The sequence below is a fragment of the Ceratotherium simum genome, chromosome 15 (assembly GCF_057802395.1).
Source record: "Ceratotherium simum simum isolate JZ-2026a chromosome 15, ASM5780239v1, whole genome shotgun sequence".
In the NCBI taxonomy this organism is placed as follows: domain Eukaryota; kingdom Metazoa; phylum Chordata; class Mammalia; order Perissodactyla; family Rhinocerotidae; genus Ceratotherium; species Ceratotherium simum.
In genome coordinates, this window is record NC_141914.1 from 61,672,102 (window position 1) to 61,699,271 (window position 27,170).

Sequence of the window (27,170 nt, forward strand, 5' to 3'; positions counted from 1 at the left end):
CAAAAAGAAACCCTGTACCCATTAGCAGTCATTCCTCATCCCATTCCCACCCCCAAGTCGTAGGCAACCACTAGACTCCTTTCTACCTGTATAATTTGCCTATTCTGGACATTTCATGTAAATGAAATCAATCAATATGTGGTGTTTTGTAACTGGCTTCTTTCACTTAGCAGAATGTTTTCAAGGTTCATCCATGTTGTAGCATGTATCCATCCTTCATTCCTTTTTATTGCTGAATAATGTTCCATTGTATGAATCTATCACATATTATTTATCCATTCATCATATGATGGACAATTGAGTTGATTCTCTTTTTGCTTATTATGAATAAGGCTGCTGTGAACATTCGTCTACAAGCTTTTGTGTGGGTATATGTTTTCATTTCTCCTGGTTATTGGCCATTTGTATATCTTCTTTGGAAAAATGTCTATTCAGATCCTTTGCCCACTTTTTAATTGGGTTATTTTTCTTTTGATAATTTAGTGTGAGAGTTCTTTCTCTATATATTCTGGATATTCAACCCTTATCAGATACATGATTTGCAAATATTTTATCCTATTCTGTTGATTGTCTTTTCATTTTCTTGATGACATTCCTTAAAGCACAAAAGTTTTTCATTTTGATGAAGCACAATTTATCTACTTTTTTTTATGTCACTTGTGCTTTTGGTGCCACATCTAAGAAAACTTTGCCTACCCCAAGATCTCAAAGGTTTACTACTAAACTCTAAGAATTTTATAGTTTTAGGTCTTACACTTAGCTCTGTGATCAACTTTGAGTTCATTTTCGTGTGTTATCAACTTTGAGTTCATTTTCGTGTGTGGTGTGAGGAAGGGGTTCAACTTAATTCTTTTACATGTGGAAATCCAGTTGTCCCAGCACCATTTGCTAATCTCATTCACTTTTTAACTATTTTTATTAAGTGTGAAATACATTCAAAAGCCTATTTATGATCAACATTATGATATACATCCATAGCTGTGCCTAAAGTTGTGGTTTTGTTCATTTTCGCTGTTGTAAACGATTGTATTTTCTGAATATACCAAAATTTATTCATTCTCCCATTGAATTTGGACGTTTGGGTTGCTTCAGATTTTTTGCTATTACAAACATTGCTGATATAAACATTCTTTTTTTTTTTTTTTTTTTTTTTTGTGAGGAGATCAGCCCTGTGCTAACATCCGCCAATCCTCCTCTTTTTTTGCTCAGGAAGACGGCCCTGGGCTAACATCTGTGCCCATCTTCCTCCACTTTATATGGGACGCCGCCACAGCATGGCTTGCCAAGCAGTGCATCGGTGCGCGCCCGGGATCCGAACCAGCGAACCCCGGGCCGCCGCAGCGGAGCGCGCGCACTTAACCGCTTGCACCACCGGCCCGGCCCCAGATATAAACATTCTAGTACCTCTCTCGTGGTGCACATGTATAAGAGTTTCTCTAGGGTATAGATGCCTAGAAGTAGAATTACTGAGGTATGAGGTGGACACATCTTCAGCTCTACCAGATAGTGCAACATTGTTTTCAAAGTGGTTGGTGCCAGTCTTTACTCACACAAGTATTGTATAACATTTTTGGTTACTTCACATCCTTGCCATACTTGATATTTCCACTTTTTCATTGTTGCCAATGTGTGGTTTTATTGCCACAATGTGGTGACTGTAAAATGATATCTGATCTTGGTTTGAATGAGCCTTTCTAAAATTACTAATGGAATTGAGTATCTTCTCATGTATGTATTGGTCATTGGTATTTCTTCATCTGTGACTTGCCTATTTTTTAATGCATTTTTCTATTTCTAATGGATCTTTTCTATTTTATCTTTTACCACTTCTTTGTCAATTAAGCTGTGTTGCAGAGGGTCGGCCCCATGGCTTAGCGATTAAGTGTGCGTGCTCCACTACTGGCGGCCCGGGTTCGGATCCCGGACGCGCACCGACGCACCGCTTCTCCGGCCATGCTGAGGCCACGTCCCACATACGGCAACTAGAAGGATGTGCAACTGTGACATACAACTATCTACTGGGGCTTTGGGGGGAAAAAAAAGGAGGAGGATTGGCAATAGATATTAGCTCAGGGCCGGTCTTCCTCAGCAAAAAGAGGAGGATTGGCATGGATGTTAGCTCAGGGCTGATCTTCCTCACCAAAACAAAAACAAAAACAAAAACAAAGATGTGTTGCAGATATCTTCTCTCAGTAGGTCTTAATTTTTATGTATTCAAATTTATCAGTCCTTTATTTTATGTTTTTTAACATAACAGTCAAGGTCATAATCATATTCTTCTACATTGTCTTCTAAAGATTTTGTCTTTCACAGTTAAATGTTTAATCCACCTGGAATTGATTTTTGTAAATGGTGCACTATGAGGATCCAGTTTTCCTTTTTCATGTTGGTAACTGTTTATCCAGACATCGTTTATTAAATACTCCTTTTTCCCTACTGAACTGCAATGCCAGCTCCTTCATCAACCAGGTTTCCCAATATGTATAGACTATTTCTGGCCTCTCTGTCCTGTTGTATTGGTCAATTTATTTATCCCTACACTAATAGTGCACGTATTAATTGCTAGCTTTATAATAAGTCTTGATATCTGGTAAGACAAGTCACCCACCTCATTTTTCTTCTACATGAATATTTTGGTTATTTTTAATCTTTACTTTTCCATATAAATTTGAGGATGGATTTGTTTTTTAATTCACTAAATAGATAAGTAAATAGACTGACCAATTGGTATGCTGAGATTTTTATTGAAATTACACTGAATCCATAGTAAGAAATGGTATCTGTATGATATTGTGCCTTCTCATCCTTGAACATGTATAGCTCTGCATACTTACTTAGGTCTTCTTTAGTATCTGTTAATAAACTTTTATAATTTTCTCCCTAAGAGACTAGCACATCCTTTGTTAGATTTATTCTTAGAGGCTTTATATTTTTATGCTATTAAAATGGTATCTTTTTAAAAATTATGTCCTGTGCTCATGGTTGATTTACACAAATGCAGTTGACTCTTAAATATTGACTTTGTACTTAAACTAATAAATTATCTGTAGGTACTTTTGAGTTTTCTACGTAGAGAATCATATTATCTATTAATAATGACCTTTTTGTTTCTTCTTTTCCGATTGTTATATCATTTGTTTCTTTTTTTTAAATCTTACTGCACTGACTAGGACCACTAATACCTAATAGAAATGATGATAGCTAGCATCATTGTTCTGCTTGTGGGCATAAAGATATTGTTTTTTTAACATTTTATTATTGAGTATGCTATTTGCTTTACCTTTTTCAATTTGCTTTCGTTTTGGGGGTTTTTTTGTGGGGAAGGGTAGATTCCCTTTTTCAGGTTAGGGATATTTCCTTCCTGCCTTATTTTTAATCTCAAATAAATGTTGAATGTCATTAAAGACTTTAGTTATTTAGTTTAGTTTTTCTCCTTTAGTCAGACAATGTTATGAATCACATTAATATATCTTCTAATATTGAACCAAATCTGCAGTCCTAGAATTAATCCAACATGATTATTATGTATTATCTTTTTTACACTCCTTGATTTCATTTGTTTATATATAAATTATACATATATATGTATATATGTTTGTGTACAGATATATGTGTATATATATATTTTTTTTTTCTTCTCTTTTACCCTTTTTGTACCTGCATTCATGATTTGCTTCTATAACTTTTCCTTTTTTGGACTGTTCTTGACTGGTTTTGAAAGCTAGTTCGTGCTAGCCTAACAAAATGAGTTAGGAAGTCAGTTTGTCTAACATCAAAATTATCTTTTCCTTGAGGGTTTGTTAGAACTTTTCTGTAAAACCTTCTGACCCTAGTGTTTATAGAAAATTTTTTCGCAAATAATTCCATTTCTTTATGAATTAGAGGACTACTGGGACTGTTCACTTCATTTTTGATCTTTGTGGATTTCTTACTTCATGGGATCTCAGCAATACATTTAATCTGATTTTTAAAAATATTTCATCCAGCATTATTTGTTGGTGTGTTTAGCAGAAGTATCTTAAAGAATCTTATTCTCCATTATCTAGGAAACAGAAGTCTTCATTTAAACATCATCCCTTTCCAATGGGACTTACCCATCACTCCATTAAAACGGCTTTTTTCAAAATCACCATTACTCTCTAATTTGCCAAATCTAGTGGAATTTTTCTCATCATATTCCACCTTGCAGCAGCATTTAACATAACTTACAACTTACCACACCATTCTTTTTGAAACTACCCCTTTTTCACTTTATATGGCATAATACTTACCTGATTTTTCTGCCAGCCCTGGCCAACCCTATCTCTTCCTTCTACCCAATCTGCAAGTGTTGGCATTCACTGGAACTCAGTCCTTTTGCTTTTTATCTCTATAATTTTTCTTTTTAGGTCAATTTATCATTTTCCATTGGAGTAAATGCCTTGTATATGCTTATTACTTCCAAATTTATATCTTCAGCCCAGACTTTCTCTTCTGAACTTCAGGCTTGGAGACATATTTTTTAACATACAAGCATCTCAAAATCATCTTTTTTTTGTGTGTGTGAGGAAGATTATCCCTGAGCTAACATCTGTTGCCAATCCTCCTCTTCTTTTGCTGAGGAAGATTGGCCCTTGGCTAACATCTGTGCCCATCTTCCTCTACTTTTTTTTATATGGGTTGCCGCCACAGCATGGCCTGACAAGCGGTGTGTTGGTGCGTGCCCAGGATCCGAACCTGGGCTGCCAGCAGCAGAGCGCGTGCACTTAACCACTACGCCACGGGGCCGGCCCCTCAAAATCGTCATCTTTAATGCTGAACTCTTAAATCCACTCCCAAGTCTTCATTTTAGTAAATGGCACTACTCTTTGTCTAGTTACTTGATACAGAAACTTGAAACTCAGCTTGATTCTTCTCTTTCCCTCTCCCTCTGTAAAATTCTTGTTTATTCTTCATCTAAAATACGTCTCTGTCTTCTCTGCTACCCCTGATCTGGGTAGTCATCACCTCTTGCCTGTACTTTTATTATAGCCTCACAATTAACTGGTTTCTCTACTCTCTCTTGATGTGCTGTAGAGTGACCAGTGGCTCTGGGAAGACCTCCCTGGCTGGCATTTAAACTAAATATGAACAACAGGAAGGGGCTTCCCAGGCAAAGAGCATTCTAGGTGGAGGGAACAGCTTCTGTAAAGATCCTAAGGGGGAAGCAAGTTTAGAATGCTCAAGAACCATAAAGAAGGTCAGTGTGGCTAGGGCAAGGGTTAGAGATTTGGTTGAAGAGTTTAGCAGGAGCCAGATTATACATAGTTTTGTAAGTAATAGTATGGAGTTTGAATTTTATTCTAAATGTGATAGGAAGCCAGTGAAAAGTAATAGTTTAACAGGAGGTAAGAGAGAAAAATCAAGGTCTGGAGTTTGATAAAGATGTCAAGACTCAACCCAAAGATTTGAAGGTAATCAGCATCTAGATGGTATTTATAGCTATAGATCACCTATAAAGAGAGAATAAAGATAGAGAAGAGGAAGGTGCCCAGACTGAGCATTGGGGCAGCCTAAAATTTAGAGGGGCCAGTATAGGAAAATGAGGAATTGTGACCAGTGAGGTGGAAGAAAACCAGGAGTGTATGGTGTCATGGTAGCCAAATGAAAAAGTTTGAAGAATGAGTAAGTGGTCACTTCTATTGAATGATGGGTCAGAGAAGAAATAGAAATATAATCTTGCTCCTGTAAGGATCATTTAGTAGTTTCAAGGACAATGAAAAGGTAGCTTTTAAGTAGTCTCTAGAAATTCTTGAGAGCAGTAAACAAGTACTGTGGTCCCCCCTTATCTGCAGTTTTGCTTTCCGTGGTTTTGGTTACTCACAGTCAACTGCAGTCCAAAAATATTAAATGGAAAATTCCAGAAATAAATAATTTATAAGTTTTAAATTGTGTGCCATTCTGAGTAGCATGATGAGATCTTGCGCCATCCCACTTCATGTGAAGTGGGATGTGAATCATCCCTTTGTCCAGCGGACCCACGCTGTATACATTACTCCCCCGTTAGTCACTTAGTAGCTCTCTTGGTTATCAGATCGACTGTCATGGTATTGCAGTGCTTGTGTTCAAGTCACCCTTATTTTACTTAATTATGGCCCCAAAGCCAACTTTATTATTAGTTATTGTTGTTAATCTTTTACTGTGCCTAATTTGTAAATTAAACTTTATCATAGGTACGTATGTATAGGAAAAAACATAGTTTATATAGAGTTCAGTACTATCTGCAATTTCAGGCATCCACTGGGGGTCTTGGAACATATCCCTCACTGCTAAGGAAAGATTGCTGTATCGGCCATTTTCCCAAAAGTTAAAAACAAAAGAAAGAGAATCTTCAAGGAGGTTCCCTCTCCAATAAAGGAATGCCACATTCTTAAACAACAGTAGCCTGCCTCTGTTCAGCTCATCATTCAACAAATACCTACTAGATAATCCAAACACTATTGTTATTAGACTTGCAAACACAATATTTGGTTCCCTAATTAACACTGGTTTGGCCCATTGCTATTTTATAGCAAAATTTCAGGATGGTTGATAACCTTTTGGACCAGATCAGATTCCCTTAGAGCTTACAGCTTTGCAGTATCTCAGACTGGACAGACACAAAGACATAAGCGTTTTCTCCCTCACAATCAGCACATGGAGGAACAAGTCAACTTGTCTTGTTTAGAAAGACTTTCCTTCAGTTGTTATTTTTGAACAAAGACTTTTTGCAGTGAGTAATTATTGTTTGAAATAGTAACTGGCTTTATGAATGTGTTTACTAAACAAGATTTTTAGAAAGGGAGACACTGACACTTATCTTCTAAATCCATTTTCTGACAATTTTGGTCAAATGGCTTTCTGACGTGTGGGACGGTAATTGCTTCCAGGGACTTGTTTTGCTGTCTGACTAATCAGTGTCTCATGGCTTCTGGATTATTGAACTCCTCTGTCCATCTGGCTGCTGGGACCAGGCCCTGAGTCAGCCTCTAAAAATTCTTCTTAAAATGTTTAAAATTAATTGTGGATTTGCAGTGGTTTCATTTGCAAAGGTTTATTTTTAGTGCTAATATTGTTATATGATATCAGTTTTGTGTTTATTAAACGAGTTTAAGTAGGCCTGAAAATGTTTATGCATGTATATGTATGTGTGTATATATAAAATTTATATTTTTAATTAAACTTAGTGTTCATGGGTTGGAATTTTATTCCTACATTTTCTACTTAAAGTTTACTTATATCCAGCATAACTAATATTCCCTGATTATTCCAGTTACAGATGCTACAAACATGGCAAATATACCTTAAGAGGTTTATAACTTGCTCCACTTGCATGGACCCATTATAGACTTTTCTGCTCAGATTTTGAGATGCTGCACAATGATTCCCATTCCCAAAGATCACACATCTTGAGAACTCTAATCACGTATTGGTAGTTGATGTGAGTCCATAAGAATTAAAATGTGTGAAGAACAGATTGCTTAGAAATTCCTGTGGTTAGAGATTATGCCCTTGAGCCACTGTCCTCCCACACTGGGCTGTCGTTGCCAGATACACACATGAAAGATAGAAACTATTGTATTGCATTGTAACTGTCCTGTCACCACCTCACTCTCCTTTCTTGTCCTGCCCCCTTTGCTCAGATCTTCAGAACTCCTCGTCCTGCCTTATTCCCAGGGTTTAGCTCCCACACAGTCTTGATCTTTCCATCAATTACTCATCTTCTAGATTTTTCCTTCCTCCAAATTTATCAGTCCTACAGGGCCCTGTTCTCTTCTGCGGAACGATCAACTCATATCTGCTAAAGTGCTTCCTCCATATCTTCCTGTAGAGATCATATTTGCACTTTAGTAGATACCGTATCTTAAGTCAGAAGAGAAGATAGAAGTGTAACGGGAACACTTGCTGAAGATAATATAGTTGGTTGTGAAGCTGGAACTTAGAGCACTAATTTTTACAGTCACTTAGTTCACCTATAAATAACGCTGGACTTGCCTATTATTTTGCAGCTTTATGACTTAAGGCATTGTTTGTCATGAGAAAACACTGTTAGAGGCAAATGAATGGTTAATATTAATATTATTTTGTTCCTATAGCTGATTTCCTTCAAAGTCATGGAGGAATGGGCTAAAATATGTCTCTCATTTCCATTTGTTAATTCCTTTATTTCTTTGTTTATACTCTACTCTGCTCCTTATCGTATCCGGCTCTATATATGTCTCGTGGCAAATGTGGGAATTGGGTATGATTTGCTTTATTGATATCATAATATATTAGAAACAGGTTAAAATATGGAAACTTTTCTCCATGTTTATAAAGAGTATGATTGTTATTGATGTGATATTTCCAACTTATATGTTTGCTGCCCTCTTTTTCTTAAAGTAGAACTTAAAAAGCAAATTATTAGGTTATCTCACCAGAATATTTTAATTGAAAAAATTATACATCTATGCATGTAATTCATAGCTCTGACTTACTATCATATAATTTTCATAACATTGTCAAGGAGATTTCGGGCCTATCCACAGTTAGCAGCAATAAATTAAACCAAATAAGAATCATATATATTTCTTGATACAGCTTGAACAACTGTATTTCAACATGCAGAAACACGCAGAGCCTACCCTACTTTAATAATATAGATAATGTGGCATTTAGAGATTTTCTTGATTAAAAGCCAAGAATCTTATTTGCATTTCTTTGAAGGAAAAAACTGTAATGAGGACAAAGTATTGGCAAAATTATGGACCGAACAGAGAAGAGATTATAATTACAGACTTGAGAGTTCAGTTCAGGATGTGTATGTATGTTGCTTCTTAAATGATGCTTTGAGTAGAGATTACTCATCCATTTGATTTGGGATCTACACACCCCAGTTCTGTTCCCTGGAAAGTTAGAATTTCTCCCAGTAATTCAGACTCTTAAACATATGCACTCAGGCTTGGTTCTTCACAGTCCCTGAAAAATTGTTTCTTCTGTTAGTCTGTCATCCTTTATTCTCCCTTCCTCTGATTTTTCTTTCATCAGTTACACCTGAATACATTTTCCAAACTACATTCACTGACCAAAAAAAAAAACTTTCCATCAACATTTTTTTAGTCATTCAAACCATTATCTTATTATGTGGCAACTCTTTTATACAGTAACATGAATGTGGCTCAATTTTGACTCTAAAATGAGAAGAAATAAAAATTTATAATAGCAGTATCTATTTGTGATAAATAATATTTTTACAACTTGATCACTTCCCAAAACCTATTTTTACAGTTGATTTAAGTAGTTGGCAGTTGTTTTCTTATTTGAGTGTTGTACCTAACAAACTAATATTTGGAGAGTAATTTTATTAATCATTTATATTTCAACTTATTTCTGAAACTGAATTTCATTATATGTTATACTTTGCATCCTAATACTAAAATCGACATAAAGCATTACGAGCAAAGTTTATACTAAGAATCAATTTTATATCAAATGCAAATAACAGAATAATTAAAGCAATTTTTAAAAAGAATAAAGTCGGATGATTTACACTTCCTGATTTCAAGACTTACTATAGGGCCAGCCCCATGGCTTAGCGGTCAAGTGCGCGTGCTCCACTGCTGGCAGCCCGGGTTCAGATCCTGGGCGTGCACCGACGCACCGCTTCTCCGGCCATGCTGAGGCCACGTCCCACATAAGGCAACTTGAAGGCTGTGCAACTATGACATACAACTATCTACTAGTGCTTTGGGGGGAAAAAATAAATAAATAAATAAAAATTTATTAAAAAAAAAAGACTTACTATAGAACTGCGGTAATCAAGACTGTGGACTACTGTAAGGATAGGCATATAGATCAGTGGAACAGGCTAGAGAGACTAGAATTCAACCCTCACATATGCGGCCACTTAATTTTCAACAAAACTACCAAGGCAATTCAATGGGAAAAGGAAAGTCTTTTCAATAAATGGTGCTGAGAAAACTGAATATCCTTATAGAGAGGAATAAACATTTACCCTTATCTCATACAATACGTAAGAATTAGCTTGAAATGTATTGCAGACCTAAATATAAAGGCTAAAACTGTAAAACTTGTAGAAGAAAATATAGGAGGAAATCTTGGCAGCCTTGTGGTAGGCAAATATTTCTTTGATAGGCACAAAAAGTACAAACCATTTTTAAAAATGATAAATTGGACTTTTTTAAATTAAAAAGGTTTTGCTCTTTGAAAGACACCATTAAGAATAAAGAGGCAAGTCACAGAATGGGAGAAAATAATGACAATACATATTGTCAAAGGATGTATCTTCAGAATATATAAAGAACTCTTATAACTCAATAATAAGAAGACAAACAACCTAATTAAATAATGAGCAAAAGATTTGAACACACACTTTAAAAAAGAAGTGAATGGCCAATAAGTGCATTAAAAAAATATATCATTAGTCATCAGAGAAATGCAAACCTAGCATATAACCCAGCCATTCCAATATTAAGTTTACCCAAGAGAAGTGAGAACATATGTCCACACAAAAACTTGTACGTGGATGTTAATAACAACTTTATTCTCAAAAGCCAGAAACTGGAAACAACCCAGGTGTCCATCAACAGGAGAATGGATAAACAAATTGTGGATATTTATATAATAGAATTTTGCCAGTAATACAAGGAACAAACAACAGATATAGCCAACAACATGGAGGTATCACAAAAATATGCTGAATGAAAGACATCAGACATGAAAGAGTGAAATTCTAGAAAATGCAGACTAATCTATACTGGCAGAAAGCAGATCTGTGATAGTCTGGGGTCAGGATACAGATAGAGATTGACCATCCAGAGGCACAAGGACATTTTTGGTGGTGGTGGAAATATTCTATATCTGGATTGTGGTGCTGGTTACACAGGTGTATACATTACTCAAAACTCACTGAGTTGTATGCTTTAAATGAGTGTAGTTATTATACATAAATTATACCTCAATGAAGCTAATTTGAAGTATTTAGTGGTTTATTTAAACCTTATGTTCTGCTTTTAAGAAAGAGAAATTAATATCTTCTGCCATGCGCTACCATCCTCCCTACCCCATCTCTATTTAAAAGATCAAAATTGTATATGAATTTGATAAGTATATAAAATGAGCATAGGGCCGGCCCCGTGGCTTGGCGGTTGGGTGCGCGCGCTCTGCTGCTGGCGGCCCGGGTTCGGATCCCGGGCGCGCACCGACACACTGCTTCTCCCGCCATGCTGAGGCCGCGTCCCACGTACGGCAGCTGGAGGGATGTGCAGCTATGACATACAGCTGTCTACTGGGGCTTTGAGGGAAAAAATAAATAAAATTAAAAAATAATAATAATAAAATGAGCATAAACAATCAGAACTATTTATCATGTAAAGTTATCGGAGATTGAGAGGCTCAGGAGCCACCTGGTGCAATAGGAAGCACACAGAATTTGAAGCACAAAGGCTTGGTTTCATGTCCCAACGCTGCCTCTTACGATATCTCTTAAACTTTGAGAGTATCAAGTATCTGGTTTGAAAAATGAGAGTATTATTTATTACCAAAAATTTTGTCTGTTTCAGGATCAAATGAAATAACAAATGCAAAGGCACTTTGTAAACACAACAAGTCCATGTAGTTATCAGCTCATAACTACTTGCAAGTAAAAATTATAAATAAAAGTTAGTTTCATTTTGCCCATGGACTCTGAGAGGGCAAAAAATATGTCATTTTCAACCAGAAATCTCCAGCACCTAGTCTAGCACCTCGCATATTTAGGCACTAAATACATTTTGGCTGAATTAATTTCAATTCCTGTTTCTGAATTCCAGCATTTTTATCAACATATTCAGAGAAATTAAAGTGTGTGGAGCCATGGACTGTTTTCTCTAAGCCTAGAGCCCAAACACAAAATGCTTATAAGAAGAGATATTAGAAGTCAAAACTTTATACTGACAACTTTAATGTTCAAATACAAATATGTTAGTACCTATTTTCTTCTGACATCATAAAGGAACCGATCACAAAAGACATGAGCTTAAGCTGTCCACTTATCCTGGCATAATAAGTCCCCTGGTTTGGAGAATCAAGTCCTTGTGGAATTAAGCTTCACTGCTTCTAATCCATGTATAACTTCCTATTAAAGGTGAAATCTAATAAAGAACTAGCCATGAGAGGAAACATAAGATGAAGTCAAGTGGATCATCACCTTCTTTATATCTTAAGAAGTTAATGATTCAAACCTTTTTTTGGTAGAAGACTCCTGAATATCCTCTCCACTCCCTACCCCAATCCCATGATGTTTGGGGTAGGCAGCAGCTGTGCAACTCCAAAAGGTGGCTGGGCTGACACCAACACCATTGCTACTGACACTTTCCCAGTAAGTTTTATTTCGTTAATCTTGATGCCACATATGCACCCTTTCTCTAGCTAGTAGGCAGCCAGAACATAACAACTTGCAAAGGCAAAGCCATTACTGGGATGATACAAGAAGAGAGTTATGGATGTTCTTTGTCTCCTCTGCACCTTAGAAGTGAGTGTAACCAATGCTTTTGGGGGACTATAAGGAGAGTACAACTTTCACCTTCTCTGGGATGGAGAACAGAGTGGATATGTTGCCTCTGGGTTCAATATTTGTTTCTGGAAAATCTGTCTTTCCATTTTACTGTCATCCTCTAATAAACTGATGCATCCACTTTGCAAAATATAAGACTATGGAATTATATGTGCTTGTAAACACACTTTTGGATGAATGGTACTCTTCATTTTTATCTCATTAATTTTCGGGTTTCAACACAATTTTTTTTAAGTAAGGATTTAAACATAAAACAATAACCCTAGGTAAAGAACTAAGGGATTTTGATATTTCATAGTTATTCTTTCTATTTTTAATAGTTGTTTGCGGGCCGGCTCCGTGGCTTAGCGGTTAAGTGCGTGCGCTCTGATGCTGGCAGCCCGGGTTCGGATCCCGGGCGCGCCCCGAGGCACCACATCTCCGTCCAACCCGAGGCCGAGTCCCGCGTACAGCAACTGGAAGGATGTGAACCTACGACATACAACTATCTACTGGGGCTTTGGGGGGAAAAAATGAATAAATAAAATCTTTAAAAAAAAAAAAAAAATAGTTGTTTGACCCTTACAAATGTTTATAATAGTCAGCTACTATTAATATTCCTGTTTTCTCTCTAATTTGTTATAAAAATTGTAACTTTAATACAATGATGCATTACATTGTAATCATGAGAAACTATAATGATATCTTTATATTTGAACCTAAATTACAATATGAATTTGTGAGATCTTGTTTTTATATTAACTTCTATATTTTGTAATGTATGTGGTACGTGTAGATATATATATATGTTTATTGTAGATACATTTGACTACATTTGTATGTTCACAGAGATTTATATAGAGGCATTAAAAAAACAAACAGGCATAGTCGGTCATGGGTGTTCGTTATATATAAAGGTTATTGGGGATACAAAGATATAAAAGATAGAAGAACCTAGTAATTGCCTTTAAGATCAGAGCACAAAGCATTAGTTTGGATTTTACAAGGCCAGCCAGCAACAAAAGAGCAGTAATTTATGAGCTCAGCGTAAAAGAATAGCATAATTGCATTAAAAATTAATGCTAATGAACACTAAAATGGGGAAGGTGGTTATGATGAAAGTTTGTATTCATCTTCTCTGGTTTGAGTGATGGCTAGTGGCTTGATTAATGGCTTAATTTCTATCAATTAGCGGGGAAAAATCTCCTGCGAGACAAGGGTAAATTGAGCATTGAATTACATATCTTGCTTTTGTGTGCTAAGAAAAAAGAGCTGCGTATCTGTGATATTAGCCACAGTGACAAATGTGGTGTGCCCTGCGATGTCTGCATTAGCTCTCCTGACAGGCGAATTGTGTGTGGTTACGGGGTGTTTGGAGATGGCTGGCAGACAGCATTCGCTGCAGGTTCCTTAGAAACATACAACTCTTCCATCTACAGAATTTTAATTAGAGTCAATAAGAATTCTAGAATTAAAATGGACAGCAAACACAACTTCAGAGTCTATATTCTGCCCTATTAATCTAGTATACCTCAAATTATATTCCTTTTATTCTATTAAAGTAAGAAAACTTCCAGTAGCTTTAGCTTTGTTGGAATAATTATTTCTTACCACTCTAATAAAGTAGATTTGACTACCCATCTTTATTACATTTGATACAAGCGTAAGGCAATAGTCCATACATTGGACTACGTAGTGGTTATTGGTTTAGCCAAATTCACAGAAACCATTCTAGTTTTTTTGTAACAACAATTGCTACACAATAAATAAAGAACAGCTCTTAAGTGATAATTTACTACTCAGGTTGTTTTCAGGCTTAAATAAAAGAATGCTATGTTTTCTAAAAACTTTATTTTTTTTATTCTTTAATAAAGGTTTTCCATTTGGCATATATAATTCTTTAAAACTGTTTCAAGTGGGAAAGATTCTGAAAATATACATCTGTAATCTTGCTCAAGATAATGCCAGAAAACCAAGATAATATATATGGCATCTCCTCTACAAATAAAGCTACATTGTATTTTACTAAATAAATAAGCATGAAAATGCAAAATAAGAACAATACCAAGAACATTTATTATTTCTAATAAATGGATGAAAAGGAGGAAAGAGATAATTTGTTGCTTGGCAGGTGTGGGTAAAGAGTTTATTTGACTCAGAAATAATGACTGGATCACAGTTTAGGGATTGGATCCCATTTCTGCCACCAACTAGCCATGTGACCTTGGCCAAGTTACTTAGCCTCAGTTTCTTATCTATACAATGAGAATAATAATAGTACTGTCTCTCCTGGTTATGATGGTTAAGTGAGGTGATCCGTGTGAAGTGCTTAGGGCAGAGTGCCATAAATGTAAGCTTCTCTTACTGCTTCTGCTACCAGAACAGCTCATCTGGCCTTCTTAACAACCATTTAAATGAAAAATTACCCTCTATGACCTTCCTCACTAGAAAGGCATTCCAAATATTGATGATCTAAACAAAATGTCTGTAGACCTACAGACACTCAAGTAAAATATGTTTGCTTTATTTCATGATTTCTACCATATAACTACCATTTTGGGGAGTTTGTGTTACTAGACATCCATTAGGAAGTGACAGGACGTGCTGTCTCGAGTCACCGGAGCCTGGAAGTCCATGAGTCAGCAGAGCCCCACTTCCCCCACTCAACCTGCAGCATTCAGTGCTGGCCCCGGGGTCATGGTGAGTGATAAAGTTCAGCTGGGCTTTTGTGCCTTCTCAGAGATGTTCATAGGCTTGTCCCCTCTTCCCATCATTCCCACAGTCCTGCCACATCACAGGTGATGCCACAAGAGGTGTAAACTAAAGCTAGTTACTACCTGGCTGAACTCAAAAAAGGTTGCCAGCTTTAAACCATATGGTCAGAAATTGAGTGGTTTATATACAAACTTTTAGCCAATTTCCATGTCTTTAGTACTCTTAGCACTCTAGTACTGTTACTAGTAATAGCTATCATTTATTAAGTGCATTTAATGCTTCATTGACCCTGTGCTGAGCACAGATATCATCTCCCATATTTTCATGGCTTGCTCCTTCACATGACTCCTCTCTGCTGAAATAACCACTGTGTCAGGGAGTTCTTTCCTGGTTACCCCACCTGAAATAGCCCCACCTTTCTCCTTTCTCGCCTCTACCCTGCTCTATTTTCCTTATGTATTGTTTATTTATGTGTTTATTATTTGTCTCTCCCATTAAAATATAAGCTCCATAAGAGAAGAAACTCTTGTTTCTAAATGCTGGTATGTGAATCCTAAATCCTAGCCTGGTACATTGAATGTGCTCAAATATTTGAAAAGAAGAAAGGAGAGAGATGGGGAGAGAGGGAGGGAAAAAGTCAAGCTCTCGACCATCATATGATGTTTGTGCTGTCATCCCCATGCCAGAGTAGAGAAAACTGAAACTGTCACAGCTTGAACCCTCCCCAAGGTCACACAGCTAGTAAGTAGCAGAGACAGGGGTTAACCCAGATATTCTGAACCCAGAGCTGTTAAAACTAACCACTTAGAGACATTTAATGTTTTAAATTACAAAAATTTCTTCTACTTTGACATTTTTCCCCATGAAGTTTTATTTTTTTAATGGTTACTTTAATGTCCTCTAATTTTCAGTTTTTCAACAAATGTTTATTGACTGCTTACTGAATAATAGAGCACACTACCCTAAGTCCTGGAGTTGACACAAAAAGGTTTGTCCTCTCTAGCTGGAGAAATGAAGCTTTCACTCATGAAGAGATTAATATCAGTGCAAGGCAACCTATGCTAAGAGCCAAATGAAGAGACCCCTTTTCTCACAGGCAAGGGAAGGAAGGCATCATCAGAGGTGGGCATTAGGCCTGGCCTTAAATGACAGGGAAGATTCAGGGAAGGTCAGCACATTCTGGGTGAGAGGCGCTAAATGAGGTACTCAGTGTGGATTTTGTTTTTAATAAAGCCTAGCCTGATGCTCAATTCACTTGCATTAATAAAATGTTTATCAAGGGCCTGCCCGGAGGCGTAGTGGTTAAGTTTGGCGCACTCTGCTTCGGCGGCCCAGGTTCACGGGCTCGGATCCCAGGCGTGGACCTACACCACTCGTCAGCCATGCTGTCGTAGCGTCCCACATTCAAAATAGAGGAAGATTGGCACAGATGTTAGCTCAGGGCGAATCTTCCTCAGCAAAAAAGAAAATGTTTATCAGAAATTCTTTACTGGTACAGTCATGTTAAAGTTCTTCTTATTATTTAATTTGATATAGAAAACAGTTTAATATAAGATGAATCTGTCTTGGACCCCATCCAAGGGGGGTTGTTACTGGAGACACTTCAGAAGCCTCATTGGCATATTTGACTTGGTACTGTATTGTAAGCTTCCAGAACAAGCCACATTCTACTTAAGAAGTTTTTTCATCTTCCAGGTTATTTGTGGATATCAGTTCTGGAAATTTGTGCCAGGGATGATATGGGACTTATGAACAACCTTAAAGTGTTGGGGTTGGATGGATTTCTAATATATACCATGTATGCTCTATGAAAGAGACTTATTGAAAATGAACTTATTGAAAGGGAAAACAGTGGCTGTGTTTCATTAAAATTTGTGTTCGTGAGAAATTGTTTTAATAACTTTAGAATTCCAAGTAAGCTTTATAGGATGTTTTACTTGTTTACAGATTTTATTGATAGCCATATTTGTTTATTTATTTGTTGAATAGCCAGTTATTGTTTGCTTTTTTTTATTCTTGTAAAGCACTTGAAAATGCTTTACATTTCAGTATCTGAATCTTTTGTTTTATATATATATAGCGTACCATAAACAGGAATTTCACGGATGTTTCCATTCTTGACTAAAATTTGAGTCAATTTAAACTGAAAATAAGATGTGTTTTTATATTCATGTATTTGTGGTAGTACTATTAGTATATAAATTTTTTTTTCCTGGAAGAGAGGAATAGCATAAGTAACTCAATAACTTGAGGCCAACTGACCCAAACTCTTTGTAACATAAAATGCATTTTAACTTTGGGGAAATTTATAAAATATTAACATTCAAAAGGAATCAGTTGAAGATGAGATTCTCATGTGTAAAATACCTTTCGTGAAACGCGTCTTTTATCCCGTGATTACATCTTGGGTAACAGTACCCTCTGCTGTTCTCAGCCTAGCATTGCTGCCAGTGCCGAGGAGGTGGGATTATGTTTGTAACCAACAAATGGTGTACCGATTAAAATTTTGTCTTTTCAAATTAAAGGTTTATATTGGACCTTGTCATCTTTATTTACTAATCTTAAATTTGTGAACCATTTGATAATATTTTAGAAGAAAACTGTAAATGTATCATGCAGAATTGACTGTCAGATATAACTTGAAGTAGCAGGTGAGCCTAATTTTTATAATATAACATCAACAATAACCAATAAAATGTTTGATTTTAATTCTTCATAACACTGATTTTTCTTGCAGTGAGTATTGACTTTTTTAGTCTGTGGTGATTTAGCTTTCTGACTCCATTATTTTTTATTTTACTATGAAATATGTATCCCTTCTACTGACATCCTGCAGACAACCTGTGGAAGTCATCTTATTTACCAATGATATGTTTATCAAAAAGCATCAAGTGCTAATAGATATGTTTCCCTCAGGTTTACCATGTTAATGTTTAAAAACATTCTGTAATTTTGATTCTCCCAGTAACTTTGTCACTATCTTTATTTTTAGCTCATGTACAAGATACATTTTATGCTAGACATTGATGCGGAGCATATAAACAATAACGAGTTTTAATTCACATTTTTCCTAGTCTTAAAACTGGTACAGAATTTTTAAATGACAAATTGGCATGTGTAACTTAAGAACCTGAATTTAAAACAATTTACTATATATTATTGATGTGTTTTATTCTGCTTCCCAAAAATGACAGATTTATACTCAAGACGTACATTTGTGGCATTGATATTAGAATTTTGAGTATGAAGCACCTTAAAACATTCTTTATGCCTGTTGTTTTCAGACAGCATGGAGCTGAGCTATTTATAAGGCTGAAAATGTAAATCCATAAATCTTACAAATTTTAAATATCACTCGCTTACTCTTTTAATTTAAATATCACGCTCTTTAGTTTAAATATCACATTCTTTAATTTAAATATCACCAGTAAAATGGTTCCCACATTGAAAGGTAAAAGCTATGTTGGTTTATTTTCATATTGTAAGTCAGGCAAACTGGCCTGCCCCTATCTACCCTGTCACTTCGTTAGTCCTGAAGTGATCTTTTAAGAAACACAAAGATAATGTTCTGGTTTTCTCTAATCTTTCTCCATCCTTCCTTTATAATTTCTCCAGTGCTACTTTGCTAAACATACTGGCTGGTCATACGTCCATATTTAAAGCTACAAACACTACAAGCTTTAGACATCAAGTACTGTTGGTGAGCTCACCTCTGACGTTTGATACTAACGACGACGTGCTTTGTGAATCCAAATGAGAGAGTATGTTAGAGAAAAAATTCAAGGGGTCAAACAGTTGATACATATAACACATCATCCTTAAGTCAGAAACATTGTCTTTTGGTTGGGAATTAATGATTGTGAAATAATAGTGAGACTAATTAAGACCTATACAAACAAATGTGTTTTCATACCGACAAATTAAAGTTGGATCATGTGGAATGGTATCCATTATAATTTTTCTTTGCTATATTAACACTATTATTCATGTAACTAATAAAAAAATTATCCACTGGTATGGCATGTGTTAATATTAATAAATTAGCTGGGCAAAAATCTCTCATTTCACATGCTCCATTAGAACATTGCATAATTAAACTCCACAGGAGCTTTTCTTCTGAAGCATGTGGAACTATTCGCTCTTCCATGGCACTCTAACAGTGCTTGCTTTCATGACGAAAAATACACCCTTCCAAAGGTGAGAGTGTTTGCTCTGGGGGCTGTTACTTCCAAAGATTCCATGCATGGTTTCTCACATGAGAAAAGACTGGTTACGTCTGTCAGGCACACATCTTCAGAAGCACTATCTTTCCCTTGAATAAACTGGAGCTTGCATAAGACTATATAATTATAATTTGTGATTGGCCAAAAGTTGAGACAAAAATTTTTCATAAAATCTTAATTTTTATTGAACTTACGAAACAAAATTTCTTGTCGTTCTCTCTATAACATTTAATCTTTTCAGCTTAGATATGCTGGGTGGGATGTAAAAATTACTTTGATGCAAATAGCTCCACCTTGTTGACAAACCAGTTATTACAGTTGTTTCTTAGAAGCAAATCCAGTTTTTATTTATAAAGTCTAAAATCCCAACATTTTTAGATGCCTCAGCTGAATATACAGTGGCTCCTAATTCAGCTATGTATTCATATCAGCTTACAGCAAGAGTTTAAACAGCGAGGATATGAACCATGATGTTGCATTTTTTGTGCCCACCTAACATGTGAAAAAAATACAAAAATACGAAATGACACATGCAGGTGGCTATTTGTAAAAGCAAAAGACTAGAAACAAGTCAAATGACCATCAGGAGGGCATTGGTGGGAAAAAACTATCATGAAACCATAAAATAGATTACTGTACAGCTTTAGCAGGATGAGGAAGTCTCTTTACTGCTGTGGAGTAATAGTGAAGACATATTGTTAAATGAACGAAGTAATACACATAGGAATGTGTGGCATGCTAATCTTGTGTAAGAAAGGAGAGAATATGTACACTTATATTTTCAGAAGTAAACAATGGAAGGCTAAAAACCAAAACCTAATAAAAATGATTACCTCTGGACTCACGGGACAGCTAGAAGAATGGGATAGGGAAGGAAACCTGCACTTCTTTGAAATGGTGTTGTTTTAAGTTTTTACTTGAGAACCATGTAAGTGTTTTATGCAATTTAAAGACAAATATTAATCACAAAGGCAATAAAATGAAGCAAGACCTAAAAGTAAAAAATGAACTGAAACAAATGAACCTAATCTAACTCTATATCAAGTTGGTAGCATAATCACATGGAGAATTATTTCAAGTGACTTTAGAGCATAGTGTTTTGACAGTTCATCAGTGGAATAAATCCTAAGATCAAAAAGAATGATAAAGAAATTTTAAACTGCATTAATTCATCTTGCTGTTAATAGTAATGTTTGTCTTATTATTTTGTAACTAATACATACTCAGCTCAATATTAGGAAAAACAATAAGTACTTTTGATCATATCATTAAGGCCTAAGTTTTTAGAGTATGAGAAAAGATACAAATATAAAATCAAAGACTTTAACTAAAAGTCCTATAGTCCTTAATTTGGTTGGTAGTATCAGCATGAATTCATATTAATTTTTCTCTTCTAAAAATATGTATTTTTTCCCCACCTACTGAAAAGGCTGAGAAGCAATCATAATCCAGTAACAATGAACACCCCTAGTGCCCCGGTTATTGTCTCTAAATATCATTCCCTGCTAAAAGGAGTCTGAGCTCTTGGGAGAAACAGCTAATTTCCGGTCTGGGACAAGAACTGTACTAGATGAGCCTGGAACATCTTGTCATGCCGTAACTACTAGGGATCATATCAAAAGGCTGCAGGAGCCAAGTTGAACTCACCCACTACCCAAAGTAGAATAATTTGGGTATCAAAATATGAAAATGACTACCATGGACTGAAATATATCAAATATATAAATATTCATGAACTCATAATAGTTATCTTTGGACCAAAATTGATAAATAAAGTGAAAGAATTAAACATTTATTCTCCCTTTCCTGTAGAGACTATATTTCACAGTCACCACACTTCCCTCACAGTCACAGTCTATGAGGGAAATTCTTCATTATAGAGGAATCAGAGTTAATAAATGCAGGAAGAATAATAGAATTAGAAAATCACCATTTTGCAACCTCTAATGAAATAATGGGTCTAAGCAACAAACATTAATGTCTGCTAAAACCATTAAGTGAAAGGTTGATGGAGATCTTTACAATAGAAGGGTCAGGCTGACATCACCTTGGACACACTGATCAATTTTAACATCTCTAAAAGTGGGAGAAGCACATCCTGATACGAAGTAATAGGAATTACACAGCACCACCTATGATGTATTCTTGATCAAAAGACATTGAACCTGAATCTCATCAAGCCTCTAGATATAACTACTGGTTTGCACAAAATATGAGGGATAGAGGAACATGTTAAATGACACCATGAGAATAAAATCAGCCAAATCCAGAAGGTGGAAATTTTAAAGGATAAATGATCCGTTTTGTTCAATAAATAAATGTCAATGAAAGGAGGGATGGTGGACTGTAAGTGATTAAAAGAGATTTAAGAAATTTATCAATCAAGTGTATTGTGTTGACCTTGTTTGGATCCTGTTTCAAACAAACCAAATGTAAAAACATTTTTTGGACAATCAGTGAAAATTAAACATGTATAGTATAAGATGATATAAGGAATTATTGATAATATTGTTGGATGTGAAGATGGCATTGTAGTTACATTGCTGCGTTGTTTTGTTTTTTTTTTCTTAAGCCCTTATCTGAGATGCCTAATAAAATATTTAGGGGTAACATGGTGTGATGTCTGGGATTTACTTTTAAATACTCCAGGTCCACCCAAAAAAACTGAAGTGAGGATGGATAGATTAAATCAGAATAACAGTTAATGATTATAGAAACTGGGTGATGAGTGTGGGTGGATTCATTGTGCTCTTATTGTATGTGTATTTTCATAATAGTCTTTTTTTAATTTGTTTCAAAAGGGCTCCCACCGGATTAACCCAGATTAGCTTGGATCATGATAGCAGTGCTTTCTCAGCAATGTTTTAGGTTTTAGGTGAAAGTCTTAGTGTGTAGGAATGTTATATTTGTGTATCTTAGGGGAGAAAAAGTTTCTTGTTATAGCTTAACTATCATGTCTTTTCTTTTCATCCAGTAAAATTTCATAAATTGTAAAATTACTTCATATATAATGGTATAGTGTTGTTAACAAGCTTATACACCAAAACACACTGACATTATAGCCTCTTTTTATAGACCAAGCCACCCTGGTAGAACAAGTAAAAAGAGTAAAAGAAATTGAAGCCATTGAAAGTGATTCTTTTGTTCAGCAGACATTCAGATCAAGTAAAGAAGTCAAAAAGGTAAGTTTTCATCCAGGCATTATGAATAAGCCTTTAGATTCCAATTGAAGAGATGCTTTATTAATGGATTTTGCTTAAATATAAGTGCTTCTTCTAATAGATAAAATAAGGCAAGAGAGTATCAGCATGTTATTGAGAAAGAGAGAGAATGAATCAGTGAGAATCCGTTCAAGTTTAACTTATAAAAAAATATACAAAAGTGTATCTGATGCCATTTTTATTTTAAAATTCATCGAGAAGACAAAATAAAATGTCAACATGACATTTCTATAACAGTAATACAGTTTTTCTTTCAGATGTATACATCTGCTTTTTGAATTGATGTTGCTAGAGAAAAGTTAGAAAAGGGCTTTAACAATAAAATTATGACCCAAATTGTAACGTATATCGATATTCTTTGCCCAGATGGGCATCACTTATTCAACTCTAGTAAAAGGAGCTTTGATTGGCATTTCATTTCTGTTGAATATTTCATGTATTCTTTCAGTTATTATCAGGGCTGCATTTAGGCGTTTATGTTTCTTTAGTAGGAAAAGGCATTCTGCTATGAAATACATGTATTTAATAACATACATATAATGAAGACATAGTATAGTTACCGCTTATTCAAAAATAGTATTCTACATCTGTAAATATATTAATGACTGTATAGTATCCTGCTGATGAATGTGTCATAATTCATTTATTTTTTTCTCTGACAGTGGATATTGAAGTACTTGTAAGTTTGGAGGTATCACACATAGATTTTTGCAAATATCCATTATCACCTTAAGATAAATTTTTCAAGACGGAGTTATTTGTTAAAGGTTAATATTGTTTTTTTCACACATGTTCCCAAAGTCATCCTTCAAAAACATTGTACAATTCAAATGCCACCCGGAAGTGTAAGGAGGTGTCTACCTCTCACACTCTGGTAACACAAAGGCCTCTCAGACTTTCTTCAGGTTTGCTGACCTGATGGGTGAAAACTGACCTGTTGTGTTTCCATTAGCGTTTCTGTTGTTACTGGTGAGATGAACATCTTTTCAATTGCCATATACTTTTGAAAACAACTCCTTCTGGAGACACGAATTGAGCATGTGCTGCATGTCCGGCGCACAGCATAGGCAGCCTGGGTTCGTCCATGGTCCCTGCCTTGTCATGTTGTTGACTTCATTTGAACTGCTTGTAGCTTGCCTCCCCGACTCATAAAAAATGGAGCTGTGAAATGGACATTCATAAATATAGTTGCCCATTTTATTTAATATCTTATTTTTACATATTAAAAGGTCACTCATAGGTCCTAATAGAATTGTAATTTATTTAAAATTTGCTTTCTTAGTACTCGTTTTCTGAAGTTCACCCTGACTTGCCAGTTCTTACTGGACTCAATTAAGATAAACTAGCTTTTTCCTTCTGTGGAGACACTTAGTCCTCCATAGTTAATACACTGGGTTTTCTTCTGAAGAACTTTTTCCTTTTGGTACTAATTATTAATATAATAAACTTATTTTTAATTCTATTCCTCTCCTCTAAGATACTAGCAGCTCTTCCAATAACTGGTGAAATTGGCAATGAGTAAGGAAATTGATCAAAAGCCTATTTGTCATACTGGAAAGAGCATGGGCTTTGGGCTCTAAGAGGTCTGTGTTTGAATCTTAACTCCTACACTTCCTACCATGATTTATGATCTTGAGCAAGCCTGTCAACCTCTTTGGGCCTCGGTTTCCAAATTCATAAAATAGAGCTAATTATACCTACTTTTTGGAGTTGTTGAAGATTAAATATAATGATTATTAAATATCTAGCATTGTTCTTGATCCAATAAATGTTTATTTTTAGGGGCCGGCCCCATGGCATAGTGGTTGTTTGGAGCGCTCTGCTTCGGTGGCCCAATTTCACAGGTTCAGATCCCAGGCACAGACCTACACCACTCATCAGCAATGCTGTGGTGGCTTCTCACATACAAAATAGAGGAAGAATGGCAACAGATGTTAGCTCAAGGTGATTCTTCCTCAACAACAAAAAATGTTTATTTTTAAATAACATAATGTAGTATCTAAATTATTTGATATCTAAATACATTCTATAAACTAAGCATAGTGCTTGAAAACTTCTACTATTCTAGGTGCTCAATCTGCCTTAAGTATAAACACCTTATCCCTTTTACATTTCTCTAATATGTCCCTTGTTTTCCCCAAGTCTCCATGCTCATCAGTAAGACAGATCTCTTGCTGAGAGACACAGAAATTCTTTAGACATCTAGTTTCACCTTAAAAGTCTTTTCAAATGCATAAATGTAATAATATGTTTATATTTGAACTCCAAGATTAGTAATGTTTATACCTTGTTGTATCCTCTAGAAAAGTTTTAAAAAGTTATTTTCCTATAAGTTATTAAAAGTTATTAATTTTAAGATAACTAATCCAAGAGAAAAACTCTCCTTCCCAAATCTATAACAAAACCGTATATAGTTAAATAGCTTCCCATGGGACCTATATAAAGAAATTTCACCTACATCTCTGATTAAAGGGACCGCCATTATTAGTTATTTTAATAATTAGGTTCTGTTTGCTTTAGTTTTTAGTGCTGAGTTGGAATTCACTCTCACCTTCAATATAGCTTTTCTTGTACTTCTAATTCAGATGCCACATTAGGGATTGATGGAACAGAGGCCTCTCCATTTTGTAAGAAACCTTCATAAATCTATGTGAGAGAAACCCATCTTCTGTGTCAACTATCTTTTAACAGAAGTTTCCCTTAACAATAATTCATAGAAAAATAAAATCAATTCTGGAAAGCCTATAACTGGCTAGTTCCAGGTTGGATAAGTATGACAGAGAAGCAAAAGCAGACTAGAAATATTATTAATCCAGCACTGTGAGTTGAGCCACTTAGAAATGTATTTAGTTAAAATATTTTACCAACATTTTTATTTCTTTCCTCTAAAATCAAAACCAAATTACAATAAATCTTGGGTTTAGCAATTGGGAAGCAGTGGTCAAAAGCATGAAATGTAGAGTCAGATAGACCTGGAACCACATTCTGATTCTGCCATTTACTGGCTATATGTCCTTACACTATATAACATCATTGAACCCTGGTTCTCTTATCTTAAAATGGGGGTAATACCCGTGGCAGAGATTTTTATAAGGGTGAACAAGATACTTTATATGCAACAGTTAGCCAAGTGCCTGGCACAGAGTAAGTATTCAAGAAATGAGAGCTGTCACTCCTCCTGCTCCTGCTCCTCTACTTACTGAGCACTGAGAGCTGTATTTGTCTGTGGCTTCCTTAAGCGGAATTGTAGATACAAAGATTCCCATTTTAATTGGGCCAGAGAATGTTTTATGTAATTTTTTTATGGTCTGTAGACCCTAAGATTCTCCTCATTTGAGGCTTGATGACCTATTGCATTACTGAGAAAATAGTTAAAAATTACTTCACAGCTTTATACAGTAACTTACTGGTTTCGTGTGCAGACATCAGCTCTGGACCAATTTGTTTCAACATTAAAGAACTAAGCAAATGATGTAAAACAATGTTGTATCCTAGTCCCACTTTTTTTTATATTTAGATAACTCCAAATAACTAAAATAATAATGGCTACCATTAATACTAGACTATTAATACTAGACCACGAATACTAGTCTCTCATAATTGTGAACTCAATGCATGTTCCCTGTTGAAGTAGAAAGAAAGCAGGTATTGAAGGGTAGGAAGTGGCACCAACAGGGAAATATGCTAAAAAGCCTCAAAAGATGGCATTTACCCTGGTGAATGTACAATAATCTAAAGTATTAGCCATCCAACACTGGACTTTTATTAGTCACTGCATTTCAAAATGATCAGAAGAGCAGTGGTGGGCCAACAATGAATAAATTCACACTCGACTGTAATATAAAACAGAAGGCCAATTTATTAGTTTAGAAAGTGATACCCCTTTCCAGTTTCTAAAGTGTCTGTGTCTGCAATATAAGGTGGGGATAAGGATGCCCCAGAAGCTGAATTATTTATCAGAGGTTACTTAGCAAAGGGAGGTAAATTATCTTGAGGACTATTTCATCCAGATGATGGGGAGACATGATGGTCTCTCCCTGATGCATAGCGAAGACTACCTGTCTTGAGGACAAAATTACCCATGACCCAAGTTGCACTGTCTTTCTTTCCTCGACAGTTTTACATACATTGGTATAAAGTTTGTATCTCTGACAAAGGCTTTTCTATACTAGCCACCACTTCAGTTTGTAGAGTCTTTCTTTAGCTCTGTTAATTCCACTAATTACGCTAGGGAGCTTTACCAGAAAAGTGGCTGTTACCAATGACATGCTAGACATTGTGTCTCCTGCAGCACATGTTGATTTAACTAGTTGAACTCTCTGCAATCATATTTCTCTTGTGTGAGTAGATAATTTGATATCTCCTGCTATATCCTCAACTTCAGGAACCAAGATGCAGCTTTTTTTCAAACTGCTGTCCCAGATAAGCTTATTACCAGTTATTCAACCCTGAAATTGTTGTATCTAGCAGATATCCTCCTCT

General features: G+C 35.6%; 1 protein-coding gene across 1 annotated transcript in view; it reads left to right on the forward strand.

Annotated features, from left to right (window-relative positions):
- RSRC1 (arginine and serine rich coiled-coil 1) overlaps positions 1-27,170 on the forward strand; it is a 383,892-nt gene that overhangs the window by 352,796 nt on the left and 3,926 nt on the right. Inside the window, exon 8 of the mRNA XM_087440107.1 lies at positions 22,543-22,649. Within this exon, the coding sequence (XP_087296233.1) occupies positions 22,543-22,649 (107 nt within the window). The remainder of the gene's footprint in view (positions 1-22,542; positions 22,650-27,170) is intronic.